We start from the raw sequence: 26,130 nt of genomic DNA, 5'->3' as shown, positions 1-26,130 counted from the left end.
CCTGGGTTCAGGGTGTTCTTCTCACTGGCCCTGGGTTCAGGGTGTGCTTCTCTCACTGGCCCTGGGTTCAGGGTGTGCTTCTCTCACTGGCCCTGGGTTCAGGGTGTGCTTCTCTCACTGGCCCTGGGTTCAGGGTGATGCTGTAGCACTTCTGCCCTGTGATGTCAGCGTTCCATATGCGAGGCTTCCTCCTGGCACCAAGGGTCAGGTTCACAAAGGCAATCCCACGTCTGCAGTTAACGGTCGGCAGTGTGGGGTCAGCCTCCTGGCCACCATCTTGGGATTCATTGACTGACACCCAATCGCTTCCTCCTCCCAGGACTGGAAACTTCCAGGCAGTGGGTGGAGAACTGCATCGACTGCCGCTGTGCCTGTCAATCAATGTCCTGACCACACCTGCAACTTCCGGTCCCTCAGTGTGACCTCAGCCTGCAGCCTGCCATCTTGGGGTTCACTGACTGACCAGAAACTTCGCCTGTCCATCATGGCCTTGAGGGCGGGACAATGTCCGGACGCACTGGACACCCCAGGTCTAGCCTTCACACCAGAGTCTAGCCTCGGCTCCCTCCCATGACATCTCTCACCATGTCACCAGCACTCCCTCCGCCCCTCCTGGAGGACTGTGCAGGCTCTGGTCCAAGGCTCTGGGGCGGGGCTAACCTGAGCTCACCAGAGCCCACATCACGGCCGACCCGACGCCCGGACACGGAGGCCTCCCTACTGGGTCTCACTGGCCCCACTGGCCCGCCAAGCTCCGTGGGTCCAACAGGCCTGGTGCCCCACACTCCGTCACATCCGGCCTTGCTGGCCCAGACCAGAAGTCCAGAGCCACCTGTCAATCACCTGCTGCCCATGGCCTCAGCTTCCCTTTCTGCTGTCAATCAACCCCCTAGCCAGCCGGACTGAGTGGGTCACATGACCCCCGGGGACCCTTCCTGGGAGGCCCCCGGGTGTCCAGCTTGCCCGGGCTGTGAGCTCTGAGTCATCCCCCTGTCTCGCTTGGAATCATGGGAGTGTATGATGTCACAGACACACCCAGACCCAGGTGACAGGATGACCTCACAGACACGCCCACCAAGGTGACTGACAGGATGACATCACAGACACGCCCACCCCAGGTGACTGACGTGGTGACATCACAAAAGACACCCTCATGTCGCGCACATGACATCCTGGTCAGCCCCTCCCGTCCCAACTGTGCCCCTCACAGGCCGCAGGCCCGACACGTGACAGTGACGTCATGCTGACGTTAATTTCTGATTTAATAAAGCCACAAACGAGAGAAAAACAGCTCTAGATTCAAAACTACTTCCGGGTGTGGTGGCGCTGCCCACGTGTTCCTGCAGTGTGGGCAGAACTTCCTGCTGACGTCACAGCCTAGTCGGCCTCCTCGGTCTGCAGCAGTAAGTCCTTCCTGAGGGTCTGGGGGGAGCAGAGGGCGGGGCTAGGGGTCAGCCGGGGTCAGGGGGTCAACCAGGGTAAAAGGGGTCAGGGGCAGTCAGCTGGGGTCAACCAGGGTCAGTGTGGGTCACCCAGGGTCAGGGGGGTCAACTGGGGTTGTGGAGGTCAGTTGGGGTCAAATCGAGTCAGAGAGATTAAAAGGGGTCAGTGGGGGGCAATGAAGGTCAGCTGGGGTCAACTGGGGTCAGCAGGGGTCAACCGGGTCCATAGGGGTTAGCAGGGTCAACTGGGGTTAACCAGAGTCAGTGGGAGTCAGAGGAGGTCAACAGGGTTCATGGGGGTCAACTGGGGTCACTGGGGGTCATCCTGAGTCCAGCAGGGAGGGAACTCAGGGTTTCCCGAGTGGGCACGGCTGTGGGCGTGTCCAACATTTGAATGACAGGAGCGCCAGCCTCCCCCACCCCCACCCCGCAGGCGTAACCTCTGACCTCCGGGTTGACTCTGTCATCATCGGTGATTTTGTCCTTGATTTCCGGGATCTGGGGGAAAAGTTCCTGGATCCTGATGAACCTACGGAGTCAGGGGTCAGAGGTCAGGGGTCAGAGGTTGACTTGGAACTTTAAGGTCAGGCAGGAGTAAGCAGGGCACGCTGGGCGTCTCGCCCATCACTCATGCCCCTTAGACCCGCCCCCTCGCCCATCCATCACCAGTCACGTGTCCACAGGCGCCATCGTGGTCATGCCCCGGCCTCTGCTTACCTCTTGCACGCCAGCCCGAGGCCCAGGCCGCACAGTAGGGTCACAGTCACCACCGTCAGGTACACGTGCAGCGTGGGGACCCCGGGGTCCTCAGAGCCTGCGAGTGGGAGGGGCTTAGACCGGAGATGGCCGGGGTCAAGGGCAGTGTCTCAGGAAGGGTGGACGCGCGCGCATGCGCTCACCGAAGGCCACGCCGGGGCTCCACGCGCTCCAGCGGGCGCTGCGCACGTCCCCGGCACGCACGCTGACCACGTGACCCGGCCTGGGCACGGGGCTCGGGAACTCGTATCTGTTTTCCGCCTCACTGGAGATGCACACCTGTGGGGGACGGGGGTGGGGGCCTGCGTGTGACCCCGGGACGAGGAGGGGGCCGCGGGCCGGGGTCAGCTGTGGATATCGCTCTATATAAATAAAACACTGATGGCCAGTGACCAGACAGGAAGTATAGGCGGGACAAGGAGAGAGGAGAATTGGGGAAACAGGAAGAAGGAGGGAGAGACACTGCAGCCACCGCCAGGAGAAGAGCATGTAAAGACGCCGGTAAGCCACCAGCCACGTGGCAAGCTATAGATTTATAAAAATGGGTTAATTTAAGATATAAGAACAGTTAACAAGAAGCCTGCCACGGCCATACAGTTTATAAGTGATACAAGCGTCTGAGTGATTATTTTATAAGTGGATTGTGGGACTGCGGGGCTTGGGGAACCTGGAGAGAAGCCCTCCAGCAACAGGGGTCAGCGGGGCCATCTCACCTTAGGGTTGGCACTTCCGGGGTCTGCGTTCTAGGAGAGACCGGAACTGGAAGTGGGTTCCCAGACTGGAGAGGGCGGGAGGCCCCATGCCCCATTTCCCATGCTGCCCCGGGGCGCACACCTGTCTCTGGATGTCCACCTCATACCGGAAGTCCAAGAAACTCATGTGACTCCACGTCCGTGGCTGGGACCATGTGACCACGCAGTGGGAGGAGTTACAGGCCACGGAGATGTTCCACGGGGGGCTGAGACGCTCTGAGGGGAGGGCGGGGTCAGGAAGGAGTGACAGGAACATGTCCCGCCTACTGGAAGTGACATGACCTTTACCGGCAGGCTTCTGTGATCACCTGTCACTCACCCCAGTGATCCGCCTCCTCACAACTGTCACTCACGCCTGTCACTCACACCCGTCACTCATACCTGTCACTCATCCTCATCTCCCCCCCACACCTGTCACTCACACCTGTCCCTTCCCCACACACCTGTCACTCATCCCCATCTCCCCCACACACCTGTCACTCATCCCCATCTCCCCCACACACCTGTCACTCATCCCCATCTCCCCCACACACACCTGTCACTCATCCCCATCTCCCCCACACACACCTGTCACTCATCCCCATCTCCCCCACACACACCTGTCACTTACACCTGTTTCCTGCCCTCTCACAACTGTCACCCGTCATCCACCCCCTCACGCCTGTCACTCACCCATGTCCCGCCCTCTCACACCTGTCATGTACCTCGAGTCCCTACCAAACACACCTGTCACTCATCCCCATGGTGTGGGAGCCCACAACTGACTCAGTTTCCCAGTTTGACTCAGAATAGACTTCAGATTCAAACTGGGAAACTGAGTCAGTTGTGGGCTCCCACACCATGTCCCGCCCCCTTACACTCTCCTGTCATTCATCCACCCACCCACTGCCATGTCCAGCCCCCTCACACTCTGCTGTCAATCACTCCTATGTCCCTCCCCCTCACATCTGTCACTCAACCCTGTGTCGCGCCCCCTCATACTGTCTGTCACCCTGACATCACACACCTATGAGCTTGGTGTTCAGCGTGATGTCATAGAGCATGATGTCACACGTCCGGCTGGATCCGGTCACAGTCACGTGCACATGTTGTGTCAGCAGAGTCAGATCCTCCAGGCGGCAGCCCGTGTGCACATGATCACCCAGGTAGGCAGGGCATGCCATCAGCATGTGACCCCTTTGGGGGACAGCCCATAATAGTCAGCCTGGGCCCCAGGCCATGCCCCCTCTCCCCGCCCATCAGCATGCTTTGACATCGGTGCTCACGTGGTGTTCCGAATGTGCAGGAAGTACTGGGTGTCCCTAGGCGCCGCGGGCCCCACCCCCCAGGTACACGTCATTGCACGCGCATCGTGGATGAAGCATGTGAGGTTCTGTGCTGCCGACCCCTCTGCACCTGCATAAGGAAAAAGTGACATCAGGGGGCTGTGGCCACAAGAATATATTATAGAGATTCAGCTGTACATAATACAGCTATACCTAGAAAGGTCAAGGAATCTTTCTAGAGGGAAGCCATTTATCAGGGAATATTTGGTGTTATTCAGCTTTTAATAATCACCTGTCTTCTGCTATGAATTTTTTGTGTGCTCATATACTACTAGGCCCTATGGTAAACAGTATAAACTTCTCAGGCTTACTGCTGATCTACTAGGTAACACCCCTATAGAGCCTTGGAGACAAGCAGACCACAGATGCATAGCTTTGTTTCTTGTGCAAATGAAGCTCAGACCATCCCTTTCCTTCAGGTAGCATGCCAGAGCTACTGACTGAAGACAAAAGAGTTTTTTTGCATAACCAGCTGCAGTAAAGACTGAAGCAGAATTCCTGGTCTGGCCAGAGAGAAGAGAGGAAGGCAGAGTTTCTGTAGATGGTAAGGCAGACTGGCTTGGGTGGAAGAGTAAGGAGCAAGGAAAAGTTCTGCAGACTGTAGGTGGATTTGAATCAGATCAGGAGAGTAGGAGAGGAAGGATAGATGGAGGACGAAGGAAAAGAGGACGAAGATGAGATCGAGAGCATAAGAGCTTAGTTATTATTAGGGCTATGAGAGGACAGAAAAAGAAGGGACAAAGAGGAACTGAATGTCAGGACAGAACTGAAGCTGTGTAGACTTAAGTTTGTTATAGAGAAATAAAGTAAACAGACATAAGAAACTGGTTTACATACATTTTTTTCCCCTAGATAACCCCATGGTGGACATAGTATCTTCTCCAGGACTCTGGGAAGGATTGTCTCAGGGGAGGCCCCTGGGAAAATCCTAATACAGCTTTACATAGCCTAGAAATCACTATCAACCTGGAAGTTCAACATTTATCTCACAGGCTATCATCATCCTGGAAGTCCATCATGAACCCGGAAGTGGATTTTCAACCTTAAATGTCATCTTTACCCCGGAAGTTCATCATCAACCTCGACATCTTTCCCTCGGGGGTGTGGTGACGTCAGCACACATGTCAGCCATCCAGTCTGACCAGTCCACACCGGGTCTATCACCTGTTCTCAGACGTCACTTCCTGTCTCCTGCTCCCCGGTCAGTCACTCGACTATCACCTGTCTATTGATCATATACTGATCGTCTATGAGCTGATTACACATCCATCTATCGATTGTCCAATCATCTCTCCCTGTCTGTCTCTCAGGCCTGGCCTCCCTTAACCAAGTGACCAGGAACTACTTCCACTGTGGATGGGGCTGGCACAGAGTAACAGAGCTCAGCACTCGTGTCCACTCAGCCCCCAGCACCCTGAGAGTGATGAGGATGCGGTGACCAATGCCATGATGGAAAGTCATTATGATTGACGGGCTCTGTGATTGACAAGCACCACGTCCCACCCCTGGGCCCCATGATGACTGACAAGCACCAGGCCCCCTGCCACCCCTCCCCCGTACCCCTTCCCCCTCCCCCCACCTCTGTTGACGTATCTCAGCTTCTCAAGCACAGGCGTGTGATTAACAGTTGCGTTGACCTCCAGCGTGACCCCAAGGTGAAGGGCCAGGGGTTTGAATTGGCAGTGGCACACAGGGTCCTGGGGGAGATGGGCAGGGGTTGTGACGTCATTAGAAGACCCCCTGATGCCCGCCCCGCGCCTGCCCCTGGTCCCGACCCCCAGCAGACCCTGCCCCCCACCACAGACCAGGATCTTCAGGCGCCCCAGTCTCCCGTTACTCTTGGTGAAAGTTGCAGTGCATGACTTCACGGTGACGTGCTCTCCGCAGCTCCAGGTCAGGGTCCAGGTCCCGGGGTCAAAGGTCACGTTCAGCACCGAGGCTCCCCCGCGAGTCAGTGCTGGAGTATATGTAAGGCGGCCTCTGACCTGACCCGCCCACCTGTGACTTTGGACCCGCCCCCCTAGGGATAAGTGACATCACTTCCAGCATTGTTCCAACAATAGCTGCCGGGACCCCAGGAAATGCGGGAGGATGCAGTGATGTCATCGTGCACAATGGGGAAGAGGAACCGGGGACCCCTACTTCCTGTCTAGATCTGTCAATCATCTCGGTGTGGACAGGCTGATGTCTCCTCACGTGTGTTGATGCGTCATGGGGAAACTGAGTCACCGAGGAACCACACCAGGTGTGTGTCGGGGGACCAGGGACATCTGGGGTCGCACACTCACCTGGAAGCTCCTGTGCCCTGGAGCCGGAAGCCTGGAGCAGAGCAGCACACAGTAGGGCCCGGCACAGCGAGGCCGCACGCGGCGTAGGCATGGCTGCTGTGGAGAGACAGAGGCATTTCCATAGCAACGTCCTGTGAGTCGGGAGCCTGTGGTGCCATCCCGCCAGTCAAGTCAACTCATCCCCTGAGTTACACGGGATGGGCAGGCGTGTCTGTGACGTCATCTGTCACTCGGGTGATGTCATCCCGCCACAGAGGATGGGGAGTGTCCGTAAAGTCACATGGCATGGCTGGGTTTGTCTGTAACTTCATCTGTCAGTCAAGTGGATGAGCGGGCGTGTCTGTGAAGTTACCTGTCAGTCACCCAGAAGGGGGAGTGGACATCACTGGCCCCGCCCCTTGCCCCTGCTGTGTTCCCTGCATCCCCACTGTGGCAGGAAGTCCCCTGACGTGGACCCACTATGTACGCACACCCTGGTGACAGGGGTTTCCTCCTCATCCCTCTCTCACTCCCCCCCCTCCCCCGCCTCCGCACTCCCAGCTATCCTCCTGCCTCAGCTCCCTCAGCCCTGCATCACAGGCCAGGAGTGTCATTTATTTACCATTACTGTTTACTTGTTTATTGTGTGTGTGTGTGGGTCTTTGCACGTGTGGTCTGAATGTGCACACACACTCTTAGGCATCCTCCTGCCTCAGCTTCCTCAGCCCTGACGTCACAGGCCGGAAATTTCGTATCATCGGCTGGGTCCTGCGGGTTGCAGTCTGACTTAGCCCCACTCGCTCCCCCTCCCTGTCAGGACAGACTTCCTCTTTCTGCCCCGGGCTCCCTGCAGCGGGTGACTCATGGAAATTGTTTTTTCTGAAATGTACAGCGAATGATGGGGGGGGGGCTGCGGAGGCAGCCGCAGAGCCTTCCATATGCAAAGATCCTGGTGGGCAAACAAATACCCAACAGCACCCCAGTGCATGCTGGGGACGCTCGCCCAACACCCTCAGGTCTCCAGATTTATTTTATTTCTTCATTTTCTGCATCATCTGGACCCCGCCCACGTCTCCCCCATTACCCCGCCCTCCCCCTCCCCAACTCCCAGGATCCATCATCCATCTCTTCCCTGAAGGCGGCTGAGAGGCCCTGGGACTTCTAATTAGTTAGGGAGACCCAAGAAGACTCTCCATGAAGGGGATGGGGGGGTCCCCAGGAAGTTCGTCACCCACCCCTACACCCCCATGCAGTAAACCGGGCGGTGGTGGTGCACGCCTTTAATCCCAGCACTCGGGAGGCAGAGCCAGGCGGGTCTCTGTGAGTCAGAGGCCAGCCTGGGCTACCAAGTGAGTTCCAGGAAGGGCGCTGGACATCAACCCACAGTGCCCCAGGGGCGGGGTCACTTTCAATCTGGAGGAGGTGGGGGGATGACGGGGAGGGAGGTCCCTGTCTCCCCACTTCCGGTCTCAGCCCCTGCCCCTTGACCCCAGCCACTGGAGTCTTGGACCCTCCACCTTTTTTTTAAGAGATTTATTTATTATGTATACAACATTGTGTCTTCATGTGTGTCCTGTACACCAGGAGGGCGCCAGATTTCATTACAGGTGGCTGTGAGCCGTCATGTGAGTGCTGGGACTCGAACTCAGGACCCCCGGAAGAGCAGCCAGTGCTCTTAACCTCTGAGCCTTCTCCCCAGCCGGACCCTCCGCCTTTTCTTTTTCTGTTTTTGAACCCATAACCTGGGGATGGAGGTCACTTCCAGCCAGTGTACACAGTAGGTCAGCCTGCCCCCTCCTCAGTAGCCCATTGGGAGATTCTAGAAATCTCCCAGATGCCCCTGCGCTCCCCCCCTCCGCCGTCCCCCCCCCCAGGGTTGGGATCACAGCGGTGATGTTAATGCAACCCTCCTGATGTCACCAGGCACCACCCCTCCCCAGGATGACCTCGAGAAGCAGACCCCAGACCTACCAGAAGTCCCACCAGGGTCACTTCCGGTCACCAGGCCAGGACCCCCACCTTAACCCCAGTCTACGCGGACCACGCCCCAGTTCAGCACGGGAAGCCTGGAGGAAGTGGACTTACCGACACTGACGGCAGGGGATTGCCCACAATGACGGCCCGCGCCCGGTGCTCCTGCCCAGGCTCAGGGGTGAGCAGCCCTGAGCCGTGGTGGGGAGGTGGGAGGCCCGCAGGGCCCTCTGCACGGCTGTCTGTCCCTCGGTCTGTCCCGACTCCCTCCCAGCTTCCTCATCTGCAGGTTGGGAAACCTAGAGGGGAAGGAACAGGCGCGGTGATTGACAGGCTGAATGACAGCAGGAGCCCGGGGCCCTGCCCTCCTGGGTGATTGACACCTGGATCCAGGACACAGGCAGAAGCCAGCCTTGGGGACTCCTGGGAGAGGTGGGCGGGGCCCGGTGTTGGTTGATTGACTATTGATGAAGGATTGGTGGGGGGAGGGAGGGAGTGCACGGTGGGGTCCAGGGGCTCCAGGGGCTCGCAGTGTGACGTTCAGGGGAGCACAGTGTGACGTTCAGGGCTCGCAGTGTGACGTTCAGGGGCACGCAGTGTGACGTTCAGGGGAGCACAGTGTGACGTTCAGGGGCTCGCAGTGTGACGTTCAGGGCTCGCAGTGTGACGTCCAGGGGCTCGCAGTGTGACGTCCAGGGGCGCGCAGTGTGACATCCAGGGGCTCGCAGTGTGACGTCCAGGGGAGCACAGTGTGACGTCCAGGGGAGCGCAGTGTGACGTTCAGGGCACGCAGTGTGACGTTCAGGGGCACGCAGTGTGACGTTCAGGGCTCGCAGTGTGACGTTCAGGGGCACGCAGTGTGACACCCAGGGGCTCGCAGTGTGACGTTCAGGGGAGCGCAGTGTGACGTTCAGGGGAGCACAGTGTGACGTTCAGGGGCACGCAGTGTGACGTTCAGGGCACGCAGTGTGACGTTCAGGGGAGCACAGTGTGACGTTCAGGGCTCGCAGTGTGACGTTCAGGGGCACGCAGTGTGACGTTCAGGGGAGCACAGTGTGACGTTCAGGGGCTCGCAGTGTGACGTTCAGGGCTCGCAGTATGACGTCCAGGGGCTCGCAGTGTGACGTCCAGGGGCGCGCAGTGTGACATCCAGGGGCTCGCAGTGTGACGTCCAGGGGAGCACAGTGTGACGTCCAGGGGAGCGCAGTGTGACGTTCAGGGCACGCAGTGTGACGTTCAGGGGCACGCAGTGTGACGTTCAGGGCTCGCAGTGTGACGTTCAGGGGCACGCAGTGTGACACCCAGGGGCTCGCAGTGTGACGTTCAGGGGAGCGCAGTGTGACACCCAGGGGCACGCAGTGTGACGTTCAGGGGTTCAGGGGCACGCAGTGTGACGTTCAGGGGAGCACAGTGTGACGTTCAGGGGTTCAGGGCATGCAGTGTGACGTTCAGGGGTTCAGGGCATGCAGTGTGACGTTCAGGGGTTCAGGGCTCGCAGTGTGACGTTCAGGGGTTCAGGGCTCGCAGTGTGACGTTCAGGGCACGCAGTGTGACGTTCAGGGGAGCACAGTGTGACGTTCGGGGGCACGCAGTGTGACGTTCAGGGGAGCGCAGTGTGACGTTCAGGGCACACAGTGTGACATTCAGGGACACGCAGTGTGACGTTCAGGGGAGCGCAGTGTGACGTTCGGGGACACGCAGTGTGACGTTCAGGGGAGCGCAGTGTGACGTTCGGGGGCTCTCAGTGTGACACCCAGGGGTGCTGACTGTGGGAAGTGATGACATCACTGGAGACCAAGTGCCAACGTCAGAGTGTGACAACAGCATCAGGACACCACGGGGTCTCTACCAGGGTGAGAGTGAAGCATCATGGGAGGGAGGGACAAGTGGCACGAGACACGTGACACCTGGGGAACCTGACGGTGGCCACGCCCACCAGGCCAGCGGCATCCCATGGGCCTCCACTCCCTCCGCCCAGGTCCCGCCCCTACCCGGGCAGGCAGGCTTGCAGGTAACTTGAGGTTCCCGGCTGTCCCGGGCCCTCAACGTGTGCCCATCCCGCCCCCATGATGCAATGAGTTCCCGACATCCTCCGGGAGGTCATCACCGCCAGTGATGTCATCACCGCCCGGCTCACACCACGGAGCCGGTCCTTTCGGCCACTTCTGGTACAGGGCTGCGTCTGACCGTCGAGGCCTCCATCACTGCGTCCCATGATGCTGTGCGGGCGTCAAAGTGGGGGGACACGTTGACCTGTGACTCGGAAGTGGGTGCTGACCCGTGTCCCTGAGGGCCCCACTCACGTGGCACAGTCCAGGCCGGAAGGCGCAGTGCGGGAAATCGCAGCGCCCACACCTGTCCATCAACCTCCTGCCGTCCGCCGCCCAGGTCCAGATGATTGACATCCTGGACCACAAGCAACAGCTGTCAATCACCGACGGGGCGGGGTGATGCGTGCAGCAGTGGGAAATGGCAGCTCTGTCCCCCAGGATGCTCTGTGCCAGCTGCCAGTCACATGGCACTTCTGAAGTCACCCCACTTCCGGCCCAGACCCCCCCCCCGGCCCTTCAGGCCCCCCTCACAGACACCTGGTGACGTCATGAGGTGCCCTCTTGTTCTGGGGTGGGGGCATGAGCACTTCCGATGACGCCATCCCTCGGTCCAGCGCCGTCCACAGGGCCACTCGGGTTCTCGGAGACATCAGGACTCAGTGGCTTGTGTCTCCCTCCCATGTGACGTCATGAGGTCCCACGATGCTCTGGGGTCGAGACCAGCCAGCATGAGTGACATCATCACTGAGTCACCCACAGGCTCCACGACTGGCCCCGCCCCTCCATCCACTCCGCCAATCATCCCTCAGGACACACCCACATACGCTCTGCCTGCCAATCACCCATCTGTCATCTCTGCATCCACTGAGCAGCCAGCACCCTTGTCACTCAGCCCTCAGCACCCCAGCGACTGAGCTTGGCAGGCACCACAGTCAGCAAGTTACAAGTACCCACTCAAACAGTCACCAGCACTCACCAACTGAGCCACAAGCACTCCATAAAACCAGTCACCAGCACTCACCGGGCCACAAGCACCCTCCCTACCAACCGTGTCACGAGCACCCACTCACCGAGTCACCAGCACCCACTCACCGAGTCACCAGCACCCACTCCCGGAGTGGCGAGCACCCGACCGTCCGCCCCCGCCCCCGCCCTTCCTCCGGAGGAGGAACGCGCTCCTTCCCCTTCTCCCCACTTCCCCTTTTTTCCGAAATCCCCCGCGCCCGGGTTCCCCACACCCCGCCCGGGCGTGCGGGGGCGTGGACGGGGCCGCCGCGGCGGGGTCCTGTCCGACGCCGCGCGGGCGCTCACCCCGGAGTCGGTGCCCGCGGCGAGCGCGTGGGAGCCCGGGGACCCGGGCCTGGCCGAGTCCGTCCGTGCGTCCGTCCGTCCGTCGGTCCGTCCGTCGGTCCGTCCCCCCTCCGCTCCCCACCCCGCCGCGGTTATCGCGCGGCGATCGATTACTCAGTCCGTTATCGTCCATCAGCTCGTCCGTCAGCGCAGCTTCCGCCGCCCCCGCCGCCGCCGCCGCGACTTCCCCAAATGAGAAGCAGCCCCGGGGTTCGGGGCAGACGCGCGCCACCGGGTGTCCGTCCGTCCGTGCGTCCCCGAGTCCGTCCGTCCGACCCGCCGCCATGAGCGTCCCGACCTGGTCCGTCGCGGTCATCCTCCTGCTGCAGCTCCCACGGAGCTCGTGGGAGGAGAGCGCGGGTGAGCGGGGGTGGGGGTGGGGGGTGGGGACGCCGGGGTCACGTGGTTGGCGGCGACCCACGCGGTGTCCCCGGGGGTCGCGGGGGTCGCGGGGGGGCGCTGGGACGGCAGCTCATCTGCACAGGCCCGTATGTGAATGCCTGTCGGAAGGTGGGCTGCGGCAGGGTGCTTGTGGCTCGGTACATATAGGGTGCCTGCGGCTCACTACATAGGGTGCTTGAAGCTCAGTACGTACTGTGCACCTCAGTACACACTGTGTTTGCAGCTCAGTACATAGGGTGCTGCGGTCAGTATAGGGTGTCTGTGGCTGAGTTGGCAGGGTGCTTATAGCTCGGTTGAATAGACCACAGTTGAGCGGACAGAGTGCTTGTAGCTCGGTTGAACAGACCCCAGTTCTGCGGACAGACTGCTTTCAGCACTTGCCGCGGCCCAGAACCCGCCCCCGAGACCACGTGGTCCGGTCACTCACCCCGACGTGGGCGGAGCCGCGCGTTCTCAGTCCCCTGGTCTCGGGTCAGCTTCCGCCCTGGCGGCTGGTGTCACCGCCGGGCCCGCCCCCTCGCGCATTTCTCCGACACCGGCCGGTTCCGCTTCCGGCTGCGGGAGGGGGTAGGGGGGAACGTTAGGTGGGCCGGGGTCACTGACGGGGCCGGGGTGGTGGGGTGTTCCGCGCATGCTCTGGCGTGGCCGACGGTCCTTCCTTCTCGCTGGGTCACCCGGGTGCTGGGTTCTCTCGGGGCTCAGTCCTCCCGCGGCTGAGTACTCTCGGGGCTCAGTCCTCCCGCGGCTGACGGACTACTCTCGGGGCTCAGTCCTCTCCCGGGCTCACTGCTCTCCCGACTCAGCCCTGCGGGGGCTCGGTACCCTGTGGGCACAGTACTGCCGGGGCTCAGTACCCCTCTCCCCGTCACAGATTTCCAGAATAGATAGATTCCTGGAAACTCCACAGTAAAAGGTCAGACGTTTCCGGACACGGGAAGTCCCGCCCCCAGGGGCCTCAGAGTGACAGGCGAATGCTTGTGAGTCGGTCGGTAGAGTGCTGGGTGCACAGTGGGGAGAGTGCTGGGGACTCGGTGGGTGTTCCGGCTCCGGAGGAGCGGTGCCCGCTGTCTGGAGCCGGGTGACACCCGCAGCCGGGGCCCCGGGGACGGAAGCGGCTCCCACAGGATGTGGCAACCCCGCTCCTCTCCTGGAGCTTTGCTCCACCCCGAGGGCTTCCCAGCCCGGCTCTGGGCGGCTTCTCGTCCTCAGCTTCGGTCCGCTCCAGGGGAAGCCTGCAGGATGGAGGCCCTGCCGGTCTGCGGGGAGTGCGGCTGTTCCCGCCCGGTCCCCCTCGGTCCTGCCCGGTCCCCCTCGGTCCCCCTCGGTCCCGCTCGGTCCCGCCCGGTCCCCCTCGGTCCCCCTCAGTCCCCCTCGGTCCCGCTCCGTCCCCCTCGGTCCCCCTCAGTCCCCCTCGGTCCTGCCCGGTCCCCCTCGGTCCTGCCCGGTCCCCCTCGGTCCCGCTCGGTCCCGCTCAGTCCCTCTGCGCCCAGGCGAGCGGCGGCCCCTGCCGGGGTGGGGAAGCGCAGCCCGCACGGACAGGCAGACGGGCTTCTCGGGGAGAAGGGATCCTGCTCGGGATCGGTCGGTGTCCTTGGTCAGAGGCAGAGATGGCCCTGGGTTCAGGGTGTGTTTCTCTCACTGGCCCTGGGTTCAGGGTGTGTTTCTCTCACTGGCCCTGGGTTCAGGGTGTGTCTCTCACTGGCCCTGGGTTCAGGGTGTGTCTCTCACTGGCCCTGGGTTCAGGGTGTGTTTCTCTCACTGGGTTCAGGGTGTGTTTCTCACTGGCCCTGGGTTCAGGGTGTGTTTCTCACTGGCCCTGGGTTCAGGGTGTGTTTCTCACTGGCCCTGGGTTCAGGGTGTGTTTCTCTCACTGGCCCTGGGTTCAGGGTGTGCTTCTCACTGGCCCTGGGTTCAGGGTGTGCTTCTCACTGGCCCTGGGTTCAGGGTGTGTTTCTCACTGGCCCTGGGTTCAGGGTGTGCTTCTCTCACTGGCCCTGGGTTCAGGGTGTGCTTCTCTCACTGGCCCTGGGTTCAGGGTGTGCTTCTCTCACTGGCCCTGGGTTCAGGGTGTGTTTCTCTCACTGGCCCTGGGTTCAGGGTGTGTTTCTCACTGGCCCTGGGTTCAGGGTGTGTTTCTCACTGGCCCTGGGTTCAGGGTGTGCTTCTCACTGGCCCTGGGTTCAGGGTGTGCTTCTCTCACTGGCCCTGGGTTGAGGGTGTGTTTCTCACTGGCCCTGGGTTCAGGGTGTGCTTCTCTCACTGGCCCTGGGTTCAGGGTGTGTTTCTCACTGGCCCTGGGTTCAGGGTGTGTTTCTCTCACTGGCCCTGGGTTCAGGGTGTGTTTCTCTCACTGGCCCTGGGTTCAGGGTGTGTTTCTCTCACTGGCCCTGGGTTCAGGGTGTGTTTCTCTCACTGGCCCTGGGTTCAGGATGTGCTTCTCTCACTGGCCCTGGGTTCGGGGCCAGGGTGGGTTTCTTTATCTGGCCCTTCTTCCCTGCACTGGTGACTCAGTGGATAGAGTGCGGGATGCTCTGTGGCCTCTGACGTCACTGGTCACATGCCCCCAGGTGATGACTTCCGGGTCAGCATCATCTGTTTCAACCTGGACACCATGGAGGTCACGTGGGATCCCGCCTACCATGTGGGGGCCAACATGAGCTTAGACTTCCGGTGAGCGGCTGCCTCCCATGATACTCTCTGCCCATGATACCCCCTCCCCTCCCATGGTCATCCCCGCCCCTCCCGTGGTCCCCCACTCTCCTCCCATGATGCCCTGCTCCCGCAGCTACAACCTGGATCCCCTGCAGCACTGCCCCCGGTACGTCCTGTCCGCGGGAGTCACTTCCGGGTGCGTGTTCCCCGCCCGCCGAGCCCGACTGGAGGTCCACATCCGGAAGGGCAAGGTGCTGGTCTACACCCAGAAGCGACTGGCCACAGCCTTCCGTGAGTCCCGGGTGCGGGGCGCGGGGCCTGCACGGAAGCGTGGCACCGGGCGTGGGGTGCGGAGATGCACAGGGGTCACGCGGGGTCAGACAGTGGCCCTGACCCGGGGCCCTGACTGCAGTGGTCCTGACTGCAGTGACCCTGACTGCAGTGGTCCTGACTGCAGTGACCCTGACTGCAGTGGTCCTGACTGCAGTGGCCCTGACCGCGGTGGTCCTGACTGCAGTGACCCTGACTGCAGTGGTCCTGACTGCAGTGGTCCTGACTGCAGTGGTCCTGACTTCAGTGGCCCTGACCGCGGTGGTCCTGACTGCAGTGGTCCTGACTGCAGTGGTCCTGACTGCAGTGACCCTGACTGCAGTGGTCCTGACTGCAGTGACCCTGACTGCAGTGGTCCTGACTGCAGTGACCCTGACTACAGTGGTCCTGACTGCAGTGGCCCTGACCGCGGTGGTCCTGACCGCGGTGGTCCTGACCGCGGTGGTCCTGACTGCAGTGGTCCTGACCGCGGTGGTCCTGACTGCGGTGACCCTGACCGCGGTGGTCCTGACTGCAGTGGCACTGACTGCAGTGGTCCTGACCGTGGTGATCCTGACTGCGGTGGCCCTGACCGCAGTGGCACTGACTGCAGTGGTCCTGACTGCAGTGGCCCTGACTGCAGGGGCCTTGACTGCGGTGGCCCTGACTGCGGTGGCCCTGACCCGGGGCCCTGACCGCAGTGGCCCTGACCGCAGTGGCCCTGACCGCGTTGACCCTGACTGCAGTGGCCCTGACTGCAGTGGTCCTGACCGCAGTGGCCCTGACTGCAGTGGCCCTGACTGCAGTGGTCCTGACTGCGGTGGTCCTGACTGCAGTGGCCCTGACCCGGGTCCCTGACTGCAGTGGCCCTGACTGCAGTGGCCCTGACCCGGGTCCCTGACCCAGGGTCCCCCAGCCTCCGCCCTGACGCCTCCACCGTCAGTGACTGACAGCCCCCCCCTCCCGCAGTGAAGCCCCGGCCCCCAGGGAACATGACCTTCCATTGGCGGGAGGACTCCGTCCGGGTCACGTGTCCCAACCTCCCCTACGGCGGCCTGTTCTACGAAGTCCAGCACCGAGGAGCCGGGGACCCCGCCTGGGAGGTGCGTGACGTCACCGGGATCCCCGCCTGCCCGGGAGTCCCCTGTCAATCATCAGTCAGTCACCTGTCAATCATCACCAGCATAGCTACTGCTCACGCTGCGTCCTGTCAATCACCCGCCCATCAATCAGCACCCCTCCATCATTCTCCGCCCACCTGTCAGTCACCGCCCATCAATCAGCACCCCTCTGTCATTCTCCGCCCACCTGTCAGTCACCGCCCATCACTCTTGGTCACACCCGTTCTCATGCCCCGCCTCCGTGCTCCTTCGTGTGACCCACCGTCTGGGTTCCGACCCCGAGGCCCTGACCCCGCCACCCCTGCTTCCAGGTCGGGTCCTATTCCCGGGACAGGTGCTCTCCTGAGCCCGCTGCCCTGGGCACGGTCTGTGAGGGAGACTGAGTCACAGCACCGTCCCATGACCCGTCCACAGACCTCGTCCACCAAGAACACATGTAACGTCACAGTGGCCGGAGTCGACCTCCGGCGCTGCTACGACTTCCGGGCCCGGGTCACCACGGAGGAGTCCATGTACGGCCATGAGACGCACCCCAGCGACTGGACCCCCGTGACGCACTGGCGAGCCGCGGGGCGCGCAGGTGACTCCGCGGGAGGGCGGGTCGGGAGTCCCGGGGCAGGTGACCGACGGGCGGTGGGTGACTGACGTCGGGCAATCATGGCTCTCCTCGTGGGCCATGCGACCCCTCTGCCCCGCCCCAGAGTCCTGCCAGGAGCCGCCTGCCCCGGCTTTCCCGAAGCTCCTGGCTGCATGCAGCATCCTGACCCTGCTGACATCGCTGCTGCTGCTGCTGTCCCTGTGGAGGCTGCGGAGGTCGGGGCGGGGCTGGGGAGGGCGCGGGGCTGGGGGAGGGCGCGGGGCTGGGGGAGGGCGCGGGGCTGGGGGAGGGCGCGGGGCTGGGGAGGGCGTGGGGCCGGGGGAGGGCGGGGCTGGTCACACGCAGACCCACGGTCCCCCCTGGGTGTGACTCACGGTCATCCCTCTGCCTCAGTTCCCCTTCCCTGACCTGTCTGGGTTGCGCACCGCACACTGTGCGCCAGTGAGAGACCCTCACGGCCACCCTGCGTGACGTCAGCCCTGCCCCCACCTCCGCCCCGCCCTTGCAGGGTCAAGAACGTGCTGATGCCCTGTGTGCCCGACCCCAAGGGCAGCTTCCCCGGGCTGTTTGAGAAGCACGGCGGCGACTTCCAGGTGATCGCCAACCCCCATGATCCTCCTGTTCACCCCTCCCATGAGCCTCCACTCGCTCCCGACTTCCCCTTCCTGGGCTAACAGGTGTCACTGCGGCCCGCCCCTGATGCCATGATCCTTTGCGTTCCCAGGAGTGGATCAATGACACACAGCATGTGACCCTGATGGCCAAGCCAGAAGTCTGTGATCCCACAGAGGAGGCACTGGTCCTGGAGCACCACGGGAAGGGGGAGGAGCCTGAATGGGACAAGGATGCTGGGATTCCTGGCCTTCCACGGGAGGGCTTGAGGGGCGGAGACCTGGTGTCTATGGGCGGGGTCACTTTCATGATGGACAGCGATGCCTATATGACCTTGTGACCCTGGCGTGACCTTGGGCACTGTGATAGTGTCACAGCCAAGGTGAGTGTCCATGGTGTCAGTCATCCATCATTTCCCGCCCACACCCCCTGTCAATCATCAGGACGTGCCCACAGCCCTCCTGTCAATCATCCCTCAGGACATGCCCACAGCCCTCCTGTCAATCATCCCTCAGGACATGCCCACTGCCCTCCTGTCGATCATCACTCAGGACATGCCCACACCCCCTGTCAATTATCCCTCAGGACATGCCCACAGCCCTCCAGTCAATCATCCCTCAGGACATGCCCACAGCCCTCCAGTCAATCATCCCTCAGGACATGCCCACAGCCCTCCAGTCAATCATCCCTCAGGAGGTGCCAAAGCCTGTCTGTCAATCATCTGGCAGGACAATCCTACAGCCCTCTTGTCAATCATCCCCTTGAGATACTCCAACAACCCTTCTATTGGCCCACCAACAATGTTCCCGACCCACCAATCAATATTTGGGACTGTGAGGAGACCAGAGATCCAGTCCTCCTGAACATGGCAGGTTCATGGCTGGGGTGACAACACTCAGGGGCAAAAAAAAAAAAACACTCTGACGCATGCCCAGTAGGGAACAGACCAAACTGAGAACAGGATTCAGGAGACAACAAAGGTGTGATCACATGACCCTCCAGGACTTCAAAGGGCCACAGTAGGGCTCCTTAGGAGTATTCCAAACTCAATACCACATACTGGAGTATGCAACATGCAGTACCAACCTGTGGAGTACTCAGCATCAAGCACTAGGAACACATCCGTAGCAGCAGTTTAATAAAATCCATGGGCCCCTAAAGAGTACTCAGAATTCAGCAAAATAACCTGGACTATAGAGACACAGGATCATTTCTCTCCTTTACCGGAATCCAGAACTCCCGTTAAAGTACTCAGCATTCAGAACTACGCTCAGGAGTATTCAGAATCAAGCATTATGTATTTCAGGAGTCAATAATCTAGATGTGACCTATGAAATTACACACATTTTAAAATATTTAAAACACACCTACAAATATATGAGTACAGATGCTCCAAAGACTCACTTCCTGTATTTCTGTAGGGTCAATTTCCATACTAAAAAATCAAAGTCAGATGATACAAGTGTCACTCAGTCAACAACCCCCACTCTGGCACATCTTCATTCTGGCTCGAGAAACCACACCTCTGTGTGGCCATAGTGTGTGAACGTACATGAGTGTGAATCCACATACAGTGGTGCTCTCCAGCGCTGGGACATGCTGGTGGTTGTGGCTATGAGAGTCGCTGGCATGGGCAGTGTGTGCTCACAGGCGAACCTGTGGGTCTGCCTGACTGCCTGAGGGTGTTAACTTTGGGAATGTGCATAAGTGAGTAAGTACATAAGAGTCTGCATGTGTTCATGCACCCCGAATTGTGAGCATGTTTGCCTGTGTAGCCGCATACATATATCATTGCATGTTTGAGGGAGGGCTATAAGGTGCTTGTATGGGTGTGTGTGTGGTCACCCACGAGAGGGCCTGAACAATAAAAGCTCATTCAAGCATGAGTGAGGATGTGTCTCTATAGGCAGGAACTCTTACTGAACAGTGTTGCCCTATGGGATGGCATGTAAATGGAGGCCCCACTAAGTGCTTGTTGCACTTGGGCGCGCAAGAGTGTGACTCCACGTGAAGTTTTGGCCTGCGGGGCTGCGACCTGTCCTTATGTGTGGCTGCGCGTGTCGCCGGTGGGATGGGATGCCAGAGAGCCACAGTTGGTTGCTTCCCGAGCCCGACCCGAGAGGCCAAGGCCTGGGCGCAGGCCAGTAGAGGAGTCAGTCAGTAGTGCGGTGGCCGAGCACAGCACCGGGGTCCAAGATGGGCCCGACCTGGAACCTAGTGGTCCCAGGGTCTTCAAGAGGAAGTCTCGGGTCAGGCGCTGTCCCACTAAGGCGCCGGCGGCGGCGGCGGTGCCGGTGCCAGAATTCTCTGTCTGTCGCGGAAGCAGGTCCCCCAGAGCGGAGGGGTCCGTGCTGGGGTTTGAGAGGCCATCAGACCCCCGGCACACAGTCCGGTCCAGCCGCGCGACCTTCGTCGCGCCCGCTCAGACCCTTGGCTCTTCCTTGATGGAGACAGCTTTGGATGGGTGCGTGGCCGGGTGGCCGGGTGGCCCTGTGGCAGTGAGAGAATTCTGGCCCCGTGACCCGCCTCTACCCCCACCGTCCACGGAGCTGAGCGCCAAAGAGACCCGTGTTCCAACCTGCCCTGGACATCCTTGCCCGTTTATGTGTGTGTGGCTAGGCTCGGGCTCCGTGTCTGGGTGTGGATGTGTGCACGAGTGTGCGCATGTTTGTGCCTCTGGTTTTGTAGGCTCTGGCTTGGCTGTGCGGCCGTCCCTCCTTGCTAGAGCACGGGTGCTCGCTCCATCCAGTGAAGACAGACAGACAGACAGACTTGGTGGCTGCAGGGCCCTGCTGGAGCTGTCTCATCCATTGGCAAGGGAAGATGTAACCGAGGAGTTGGGGCCTAGACACGCGCTTCCTTCCTAGTCCGGGACTCTCCAGAGGACAGTCCTCTCCACAGGCAAGGTGGGAGGAGGCCCGCTGGCCGGGTGGGACCGAGGATAGATAGCCCAAGAGACCCCTGGCCCGGACGGGACCTGCCTCTGCCCCCACCGTGCACGCGCAGAGCGCCAAGACCCAAGTTCCAAGTTCGCTGGGACCCATGGGCGCAGGAACATCTTGCGCGCCTTCCAGCGAGACATTCTCCCTAATCCCGGGCGGGCGGGCTGAGCGGGGTGGCTCATCATCAACGCCGCCGCAGCCGCCGCCGCCGCCGCCGCCCCCGCCGCTTCCCGGGGAGGGAGGCTTCTGCCACGGAGGAATGGATGGACGGGTTCTCCGTGGGGGTGGGGTGGGGGTGGGGGCAGAACCTGGAGCCCACGAGCTGGCGTTCCAAGTTCCAGAGAGGGAACCAAGGTCCACCCAGGAGGTAGGGAAGGGTGTGTGAATGGGCATGCATGTGTGTGTGTGTGCGTGTGTGTTTGTGCATGCGTGTGTGTGTGTGTGTGTGTGTGTATGTGTGTCTGTCTGTCTGTCTGTGTCTGTCTGTGTCTCCTGGGGAGAGGAGGAAGAGGAGTAGGAAGGAGCAACGGGGGAGGAGGAGGAGGAGAAGCCGACAGTTCCCCAAGGTGAGAGATGACAGTCGGTGCGAGCACCCCATCCGTCCAGGCACCACCTCGGGGCAGCACCGTCAGGAGGGTGAGCACCCTGTCTGGACGGGTGGATGACCCACCCGAAGGATCCGGCCGCCTTGCCTGCGCCTCCCTGGGCACCTCCCCTCCCCGGGAAGCCAGGAAAGAAAGTGGCAGAGCGCAGCCCGGGCAGGGCCACGAACCCCTCCTCCCACCCTCACCCCCACTCCCCACCCCCCACCTCCACCTACCCACCAGGACCCCCAAAGGCACAGAAATGGCCTGCAGGTCAGAGGAGAGCTCCAACCTGCTTGGCACAAAGACCAGGGGCTGGCTACCCTGGCAACGGGTGGGGCGAGTCGCGGAGCCAAGGCAGCCCCTGCCCTGGAAGGAAGAAGGTCCTGAGGCTTCAGCGCCCGCAGCCGTGGAAAGCCGAGCGGGGGAGCGGGAGGTGCGGGCGCGTGCACACCGGACCGGCCCGAGGCCCAGGGAGAGGGAGGAGCAGGCTTGCAAGCCAGCCAAGGTGCCAGGGGCCCGCCGGGTGTGCCCGGTGGGAGAGTGCGTCCGGCCGATGAAGCAGGACCGGGAGAGGAGAAGGTCCCGGGGAAACGCTGGCCACTGCCGGCCCTGGGCCCCCGCTGCGGGCCACGGACCACGGGCCACGGACGCGGGCAGAGGGCTGAGGAGGGCCTCGCTGGCGTGCCGTCGCGTTGAGGGTGGGGCGCGAGCCGGGCTCAGGGGCGGCGGGTGGGTGGGTGAGCTGCTGAGGGCAGCGGCGGCCAGGCTCTTGAGGCTCCGCGGGCCGGTTGCCGTCGTCTACGGCCATACCACCCTGAACGCGCCCGATCTCGTCTGATCTCGGAAGCTAAGCAGGGTCGGGCCTGGTTAGTACTTGGATGGGAGACCGCCTGGGAATACCGGGTGCTGTAGGCTTTTTTTGCCTTTGCCCCTTTTGGCCTTTGAAAGGCAGGCCCTTTGCGGCCGCGGGCCCCCATGGGGCGGGCCCCGGGACCCCTCCGCCTCCCCCTCCCCCTCCCCTTCGCCCGCAAGGCTGCCAATTCGCCCGGCCATCGCAGCCCTCAGGCACGCTGCCAACCCACCGGGGGAAACACCCGAGTGGGGATCCCAGGACCCCAGAAGAAGCTAAGATTCACATGAGAGAGGCAGGTCTCGCCTGACAGGCAGCCCAGGCTAGCCTTGCCCTCCAACAACCGGGGCTCCATCGCACCTGGCTGCCTGCCTGGCTCCACAGGCGGGGGTCTGGGAGGAGGACACTCCGGGTCCCGGCACGGGGATGGGGTGGGGGGACAGATCCGCCCACCACCTCCACACACCCCACCCCTTGGAAGCCGTCCCAGAGGAACCAGGCTCCCACCCGAGCCCTCCACCACCCCCACCTCCCCCACTAGGAGCCCCCACGGGATGGGGTGGTGGTGCCCAGGGGCGTGCCTACGGGCCTGCCTGCCTGCCTTCCTGCCTCCCTGAGTGTGTTAACTTTGGGTGCGTGCATAGGTGAGTAGGCCCGTGTGGGTCTGCGTGTGTGCGTGTGTGTGTGTGTGTGTGTGTGTGTGTGTGTGTGTTCCGGTCGGCCGCATTGTCATCTTGTGTGCCTGTGTAGCCTCATTCCTGCATCCTTGCATGTTTTTTGTGTTGGGGGGGGGTCTCACGCACGTGTGTGTGTGTGTGTGTGTGTGTGTGTGTGTGTGTGTTCCTGCGGGCGCACACGCACGCGGGCCTCTGTGCCTGCAGGCACCCTGGCTCGTGCGTGGGTGTCTGTGTGTGTGCGCGTGCGTGCGTGCGTGCGTGCGTGCGTGCATGCGTGTGCGGGGGCACACATGCCCGAGTGTGTTTCCGTGTGGGCGAGCGTGTGTGTGGAGGTCTACGTGTGTGCATGCATGAGTGTGAGTCCACGTGAAGCGGTGTCCTGGGGGGCTGCGACGTGTCCGTGGGTGTGTCTGCGCGTGTGGCCGGTGGGATGGGATGCCAGAGAGCCACAGTTGGTTGCTTCCCGAGCCCGACCCGAGAGGCCAAGGCCTGGGCGCAGGCCAGTAGAGGAGTCAGTCAGTAGTGCGGTGGCCGAGCAGAGCACCCGGGTCCAAGATGGGCCCGACCTGGAACCCAGTGGTCCCAGGGTAAGAGGAAGTCACGGGTCAGGCGCTGTCCCACTAAGGCGCCAGCGTCGGAGGCGGTGGCGGCGGTGCCGGAATTCTCTGTCTGTCTGTCGCGGAAGCAGGTCCCCCAGAGCGGAGGGGTCAGTGCTGGGGTTTGAGAGGCCATCAGACCCCCGGCACACAGTCCGGTCCATCCGCGAGAAGGTCGTGCCCGCTCTTCCGTGATGGAGGCAGTTTTGGATGGGTTCGTGGCCGGGTGGCCGCGTGGCCGGGAGGCAGTAAGAGAATTCTGGCCCCGTGACCTGCCTCTACCCCCAACGACCACGGAGCTGAGCGACAAAGAGCCCCGTGTTCCAACCTGCCCTGGACATCCTTGCCCGTTTATGTGTGTGTGGCGAGGCTCGGGCTCCGTGTCTGGGTGTGGATGTGTGCACGAGTGTGCGCATGTTTGTGCCTCTGGTTTTGTACGCTCTGGCTTGGCTGTGCGGCCGTCCCTCCTTGCTAGAGCACGGGTGCTCGCTCCATCCAGTGAAGACAGACAGACAGACAGACTTTGTGGCTGCAGGGCCCTGCCCGAGCTGTCTCATCCATTGGCAAGGGAAGATGTTCCCGAGGAGTTGGGGCCTAGACACGCGCTTCCTTCCTAGTCCGGGACTCTCCAGAGGACAGTCCTCTCCACAGGCAAGGTGGGAGGAGGCCCGCTGGCCGGGTGGGACCGAGGATAGATAGCCCAAGAGACGCCTGGCCCGGGCGGGACCTGCCTCTCCCCCCACCGTGCACGCGCAGAGCGCCAAGACCCAAGTTCCAAGTTCGCTGGGACCCATGGGCGCAGGAGCATCTTGCGCGCCTTCCAGCGAGACATTCTCCCTTCTCCCGGGCGGGCTGAGCGGGGCGGCTCATCATCGCCGCCGCCGCTTCCCGGGGAGGGAGGCTTCTGCCACGGAGGAATGGATGGACGGGTTCTCCGTGGGGGTGGGGCGGGGGTGGGGGCAGAACCTGGAGCCCACGAGCTGGCATTCCAAGTTCCAGAGAGGGAACCAAGGTCCATCCAGGAGGTAGGGAAGGGTGTGTGAATGGGCGTGCATGTGTGTGTGTGTGCGCGTGTGTGTTTGTGCATGCGTGTGTGTGTGTGTGTGTGTGTGTATGTGTGTCTGTCTGTCTGTGTCTCCTGGGGAGAGGAGGAAGAGGAGTAAAAAGGAGCAACGGGGGAGGAGGAGGAGGAGGAGGAGGAGAAGCCGACAGTTCCCCAAGGTGAGAGATGACCGTCGGTGCGAGCACCCCATCCGTCCAGGCACCACCTCGGGGCAGCACCGTCAGGAGGGTGAGCACCCTGTCTGGACGGGTGGATGACCCACCCGAAGGATCCGGCCGCCTTGCCTGCGCCTCCCTGGGCACCTCCCCTCCCCGGGAAGCCAGGAAAGAAAGTGGCAGAGCGCAGCCCGGGCAGGGCCACGAACCCCTCCTGCCACCCTCACCCCCACTCCCCACCCCCCCACCTCCACCTCCCCACCAGGACCCCCAAAGGCACAGAAATGGCCTGCAGGTCAGAGGAGGGCTCCAACCTGCCTGCCCCAAAGACCAGGGGCTGGCTACCTGGCAACGGGTGGGGCGAGTCGCGGAGCCAAGGCAGCCCCTGCCCTGGAAGGAAGAAGGTCCTGAGGCTTCAGCGCCCGCAGCCGTGGAAAGCCGAGCGGGGGAGCGGGAGGTGCGGGCGCGTGCACACCGGACCGGCCCGAGGCCCAGGGAGAGGGAGGAGCAGGCTTGCGGGCGAGCCAAGGTGCCAGGGACCCGCCGGGTGTGCCCGGTGGGAGAGTGCCGCCGGCCGATGAAGCAGGACCGGGAGAGGAGAAGGTCCCGGGGAAACGCTGGCCACTGCCGGCCCTGGGCCCCCGCTGCGGGCCACGGACCACGGGCCACGGACGCGGGCAGAGGGCTGAGGAGGGCCTCGCTGGCGTGCCGTCGCGTTCAGGGTGGGGCGCGAGCCGGGCTCCGGGGCGGCGGGTGGGTGGGTGAGCTGCTGAGGGCAGCGGCGGAGGTGAGGCTCTTGAGGCTCCGCGGACCGGGCGCCGTCGTCTACGGCCATACCACCCTGAACGCGCCCGATCTCGTCTGATCTCGGAAGCTAAGCAGGGTCGGGCCTGGTTAGTACTTGGATGGGAGACCGCCTGGGAATACCGGGTGCTGTAGGCTTTTTTTGCCTTTGCCCCTTTTGGCCTTTGAAAGGCAGGCCCTTTGCGGCCGCGGGCCCCCATGGGGCGGGCCCCGGGACCCCTCCGCCTCCCCCTCCCCCTCCCCTTCGCCCGCAAGGCTGCCAATTCGCCCGGCCATCGCAGCCCTCAGGCACGCTGCCAACCCACCGGGGGAAACACCCGAGTGGGGATCCCAGGACCCCAGAAGAAGCTAAGATTCACATGAGAGAGGCAGGTCTCGCCTGACAGGCAGCCCAGGCTAGCCTTGCCCTCCAACAACCGGGGCTCCATCGCACCTGGCTGCCTGCCTGGCTCCACAGGCGGGGGTCTGGGAGGAGGACACTCCGGGTCCCGGCACGGGGATGGGGTGGGGGGACAGATCCGCCCACCACCTCCACACAGCCCACCGCTTGGAAGCAGTCCCAGAGGAACCAGGCTCCCACCCGAGCCCTCCACCACGCCCACCTCCCCCACTAGGAGCCCCCACGGGATAGGGTGGTGGTGCCCAGGGGCGTGCCTACGGGCCTGCCTGCCTGCCTTCCTGCCTCCCTGAGTGTGTTAACTTTGGGTGCGTGCATAGGTGAGTAGGCCCGTGTGTGTGTGTGTGTGTGTGTGTGTGTGTGTGTGTGTTCAGGTCGGCCGCATTGTCATCCTGTGTGCCTGTGTAGCCTCATTCCTGCATCATTGAATGTTTTGTGTGTTGGGGGGGGG

The 26,130-nt window shown here is 62.1% G+C and overlaps 2 protein-coding genes and 2 non-coding genes across 13 annotated transcripts; 3 read left to right on the top strand and 1 right to left on the bottom strand.

Annotated features, from left to right (window-relative positions):
* Positions 1-1,244: 1,244 nt before the first annotated feature.
* LOC102910272 (granulocyte-macrophage colony-stimulating factor receptor subunit alpha-like) lies at positions 1,245-12,884 on the bottom strand. Of its 3 annotated transcripts, none has more exons than XM_006987428.4 (14): positions 12,744-12,884; positions 11,102-11,271; positions 8,628-10,919; positions 6,564-6,659; positions 6,081-6,232; positions 5,855-5,972; positions 4,216-4,345; positions 3,957-4,126; positions 3,033-3,166; positions 2,912-2,941; positions 2,342-2,477; positions 2,160-2,256; positions 1,890-1,971; positions 1,245-1,422 (listed from the first exon to the last, which is right to left on the bottom strand). In XM_006987428.4, exons 4-14 carry the CDS (start codon positions 6,652-6,654, stop codon positions 1,378-1,380), a joined length of 1,185 nt encoding a protein of 394 aa, XP_006987490.1. In that variant the 5' UTR covers positions 6,655-6,659; positions 8,628-10,919; positions 11,102-11,271; positions 12,744-12,884; the 3' UTR covers positions 1,245-1,377. The 3 variants fall into 3 exon arrangements, with proteins under 3 accessions (XP_006987490.1, XP_015861448.1, XP_076428410.1); XM_016005962.3 differs by having other exon boundaries at positions 6,564-6,656; XM_076572295.1 differs by lacking the exons at positions 11,102-11,271; positions 12,744-12,884 and having other exon boundaries at positions 8,628-10,988.
* Positions 11,796-19,060, top strand: LOC102913112 (cytokine receptor-like factor 2). Of its 8 annotated transcripts, none has more exons than XM_076572288.1 (9): positions 11,796-11,972; positions 12,051-12,274; positions 14,884-14,986; positions 15,102-15,259; positions 16,247-16,380; positions 16,813-16,978; positions 17,100-17,211; positions 17,505-17,589; positions 17,721-19,060. In XM_076572288.1, exons 2-9 carry the CDS (start codon positions 12,199-12,201, stop codon positions 17,946-17,948), a joined length of 1,062 nt encoding a protein of 353 aa, XP_076428403.1. In that variant the 5' UTR covers positions 11,796-11,972; positions 12,051-12,198; the 3' UTR covers positions 17,949-19,060. The 8 variants fall into 8 exon arrangements, with proteins under 8 accessions (XP_076428403.1, XP_076428409.1, XP_076428408.1 ...); XM_076572293.1 differs by lacking the exons at positions 11,796-11,972; positions 12,051-12,274 and adding exons at positions 12,870-12,900; positions 13,188-13,293; XM_076572287.1 differs by lacking the exons at positions 11,796-11,972; positions 12,051-12,274 and adding exons at positions 12,886-12,900; positions 13,188-13,940.
* Positions 19,061-21,933: 2,873 nt separating this feature from the next.
* On the top strand, positions 21,934-22,052 carry LOC143273589 (5S ribosomal RNA). The gene has a single exon (XR_013051771.1). It is a non-coding gene; the product is annotated as a 5S ribosomal RNA (ribosomal RNA).
* Positions 22,053-25,301: 3,249 nt separating this feature from the next.
* Positions 25,302-25,420, top strand: LOC143273588 (5S ribosomal RNA). The gene has a single exon (XR_013051770.1). It is a non-coding gene; the product is annotated as a 5S ribosomal RNA (ribosomal RNA).
* The last annotated feature ends 710 nt before the right edge of the window (positions 25,421-26,130 follow it).

This window comes from Peromyscus maniculatus, chromosome 5 (genome assembly GCF_049852395.1).
Source record: "Peromyscus maniculatus bairdii isolate BWxNUB_F1_BW_parent chromosome 5, HU_Pman_BW_mat_3.1, whole genome shotgun sequence".
Taxonomy (NCBI): Eukaryota; Metazoa; Chordata; class Mammalia; order Rodentia; family Cricetidae; genus Peromyscus; species Peromyscus maniculatus.
Note: the sequence above shows the minus strand (reverse complement) of the source record. Positions and strands in the feature narration are given on the sequence as shown.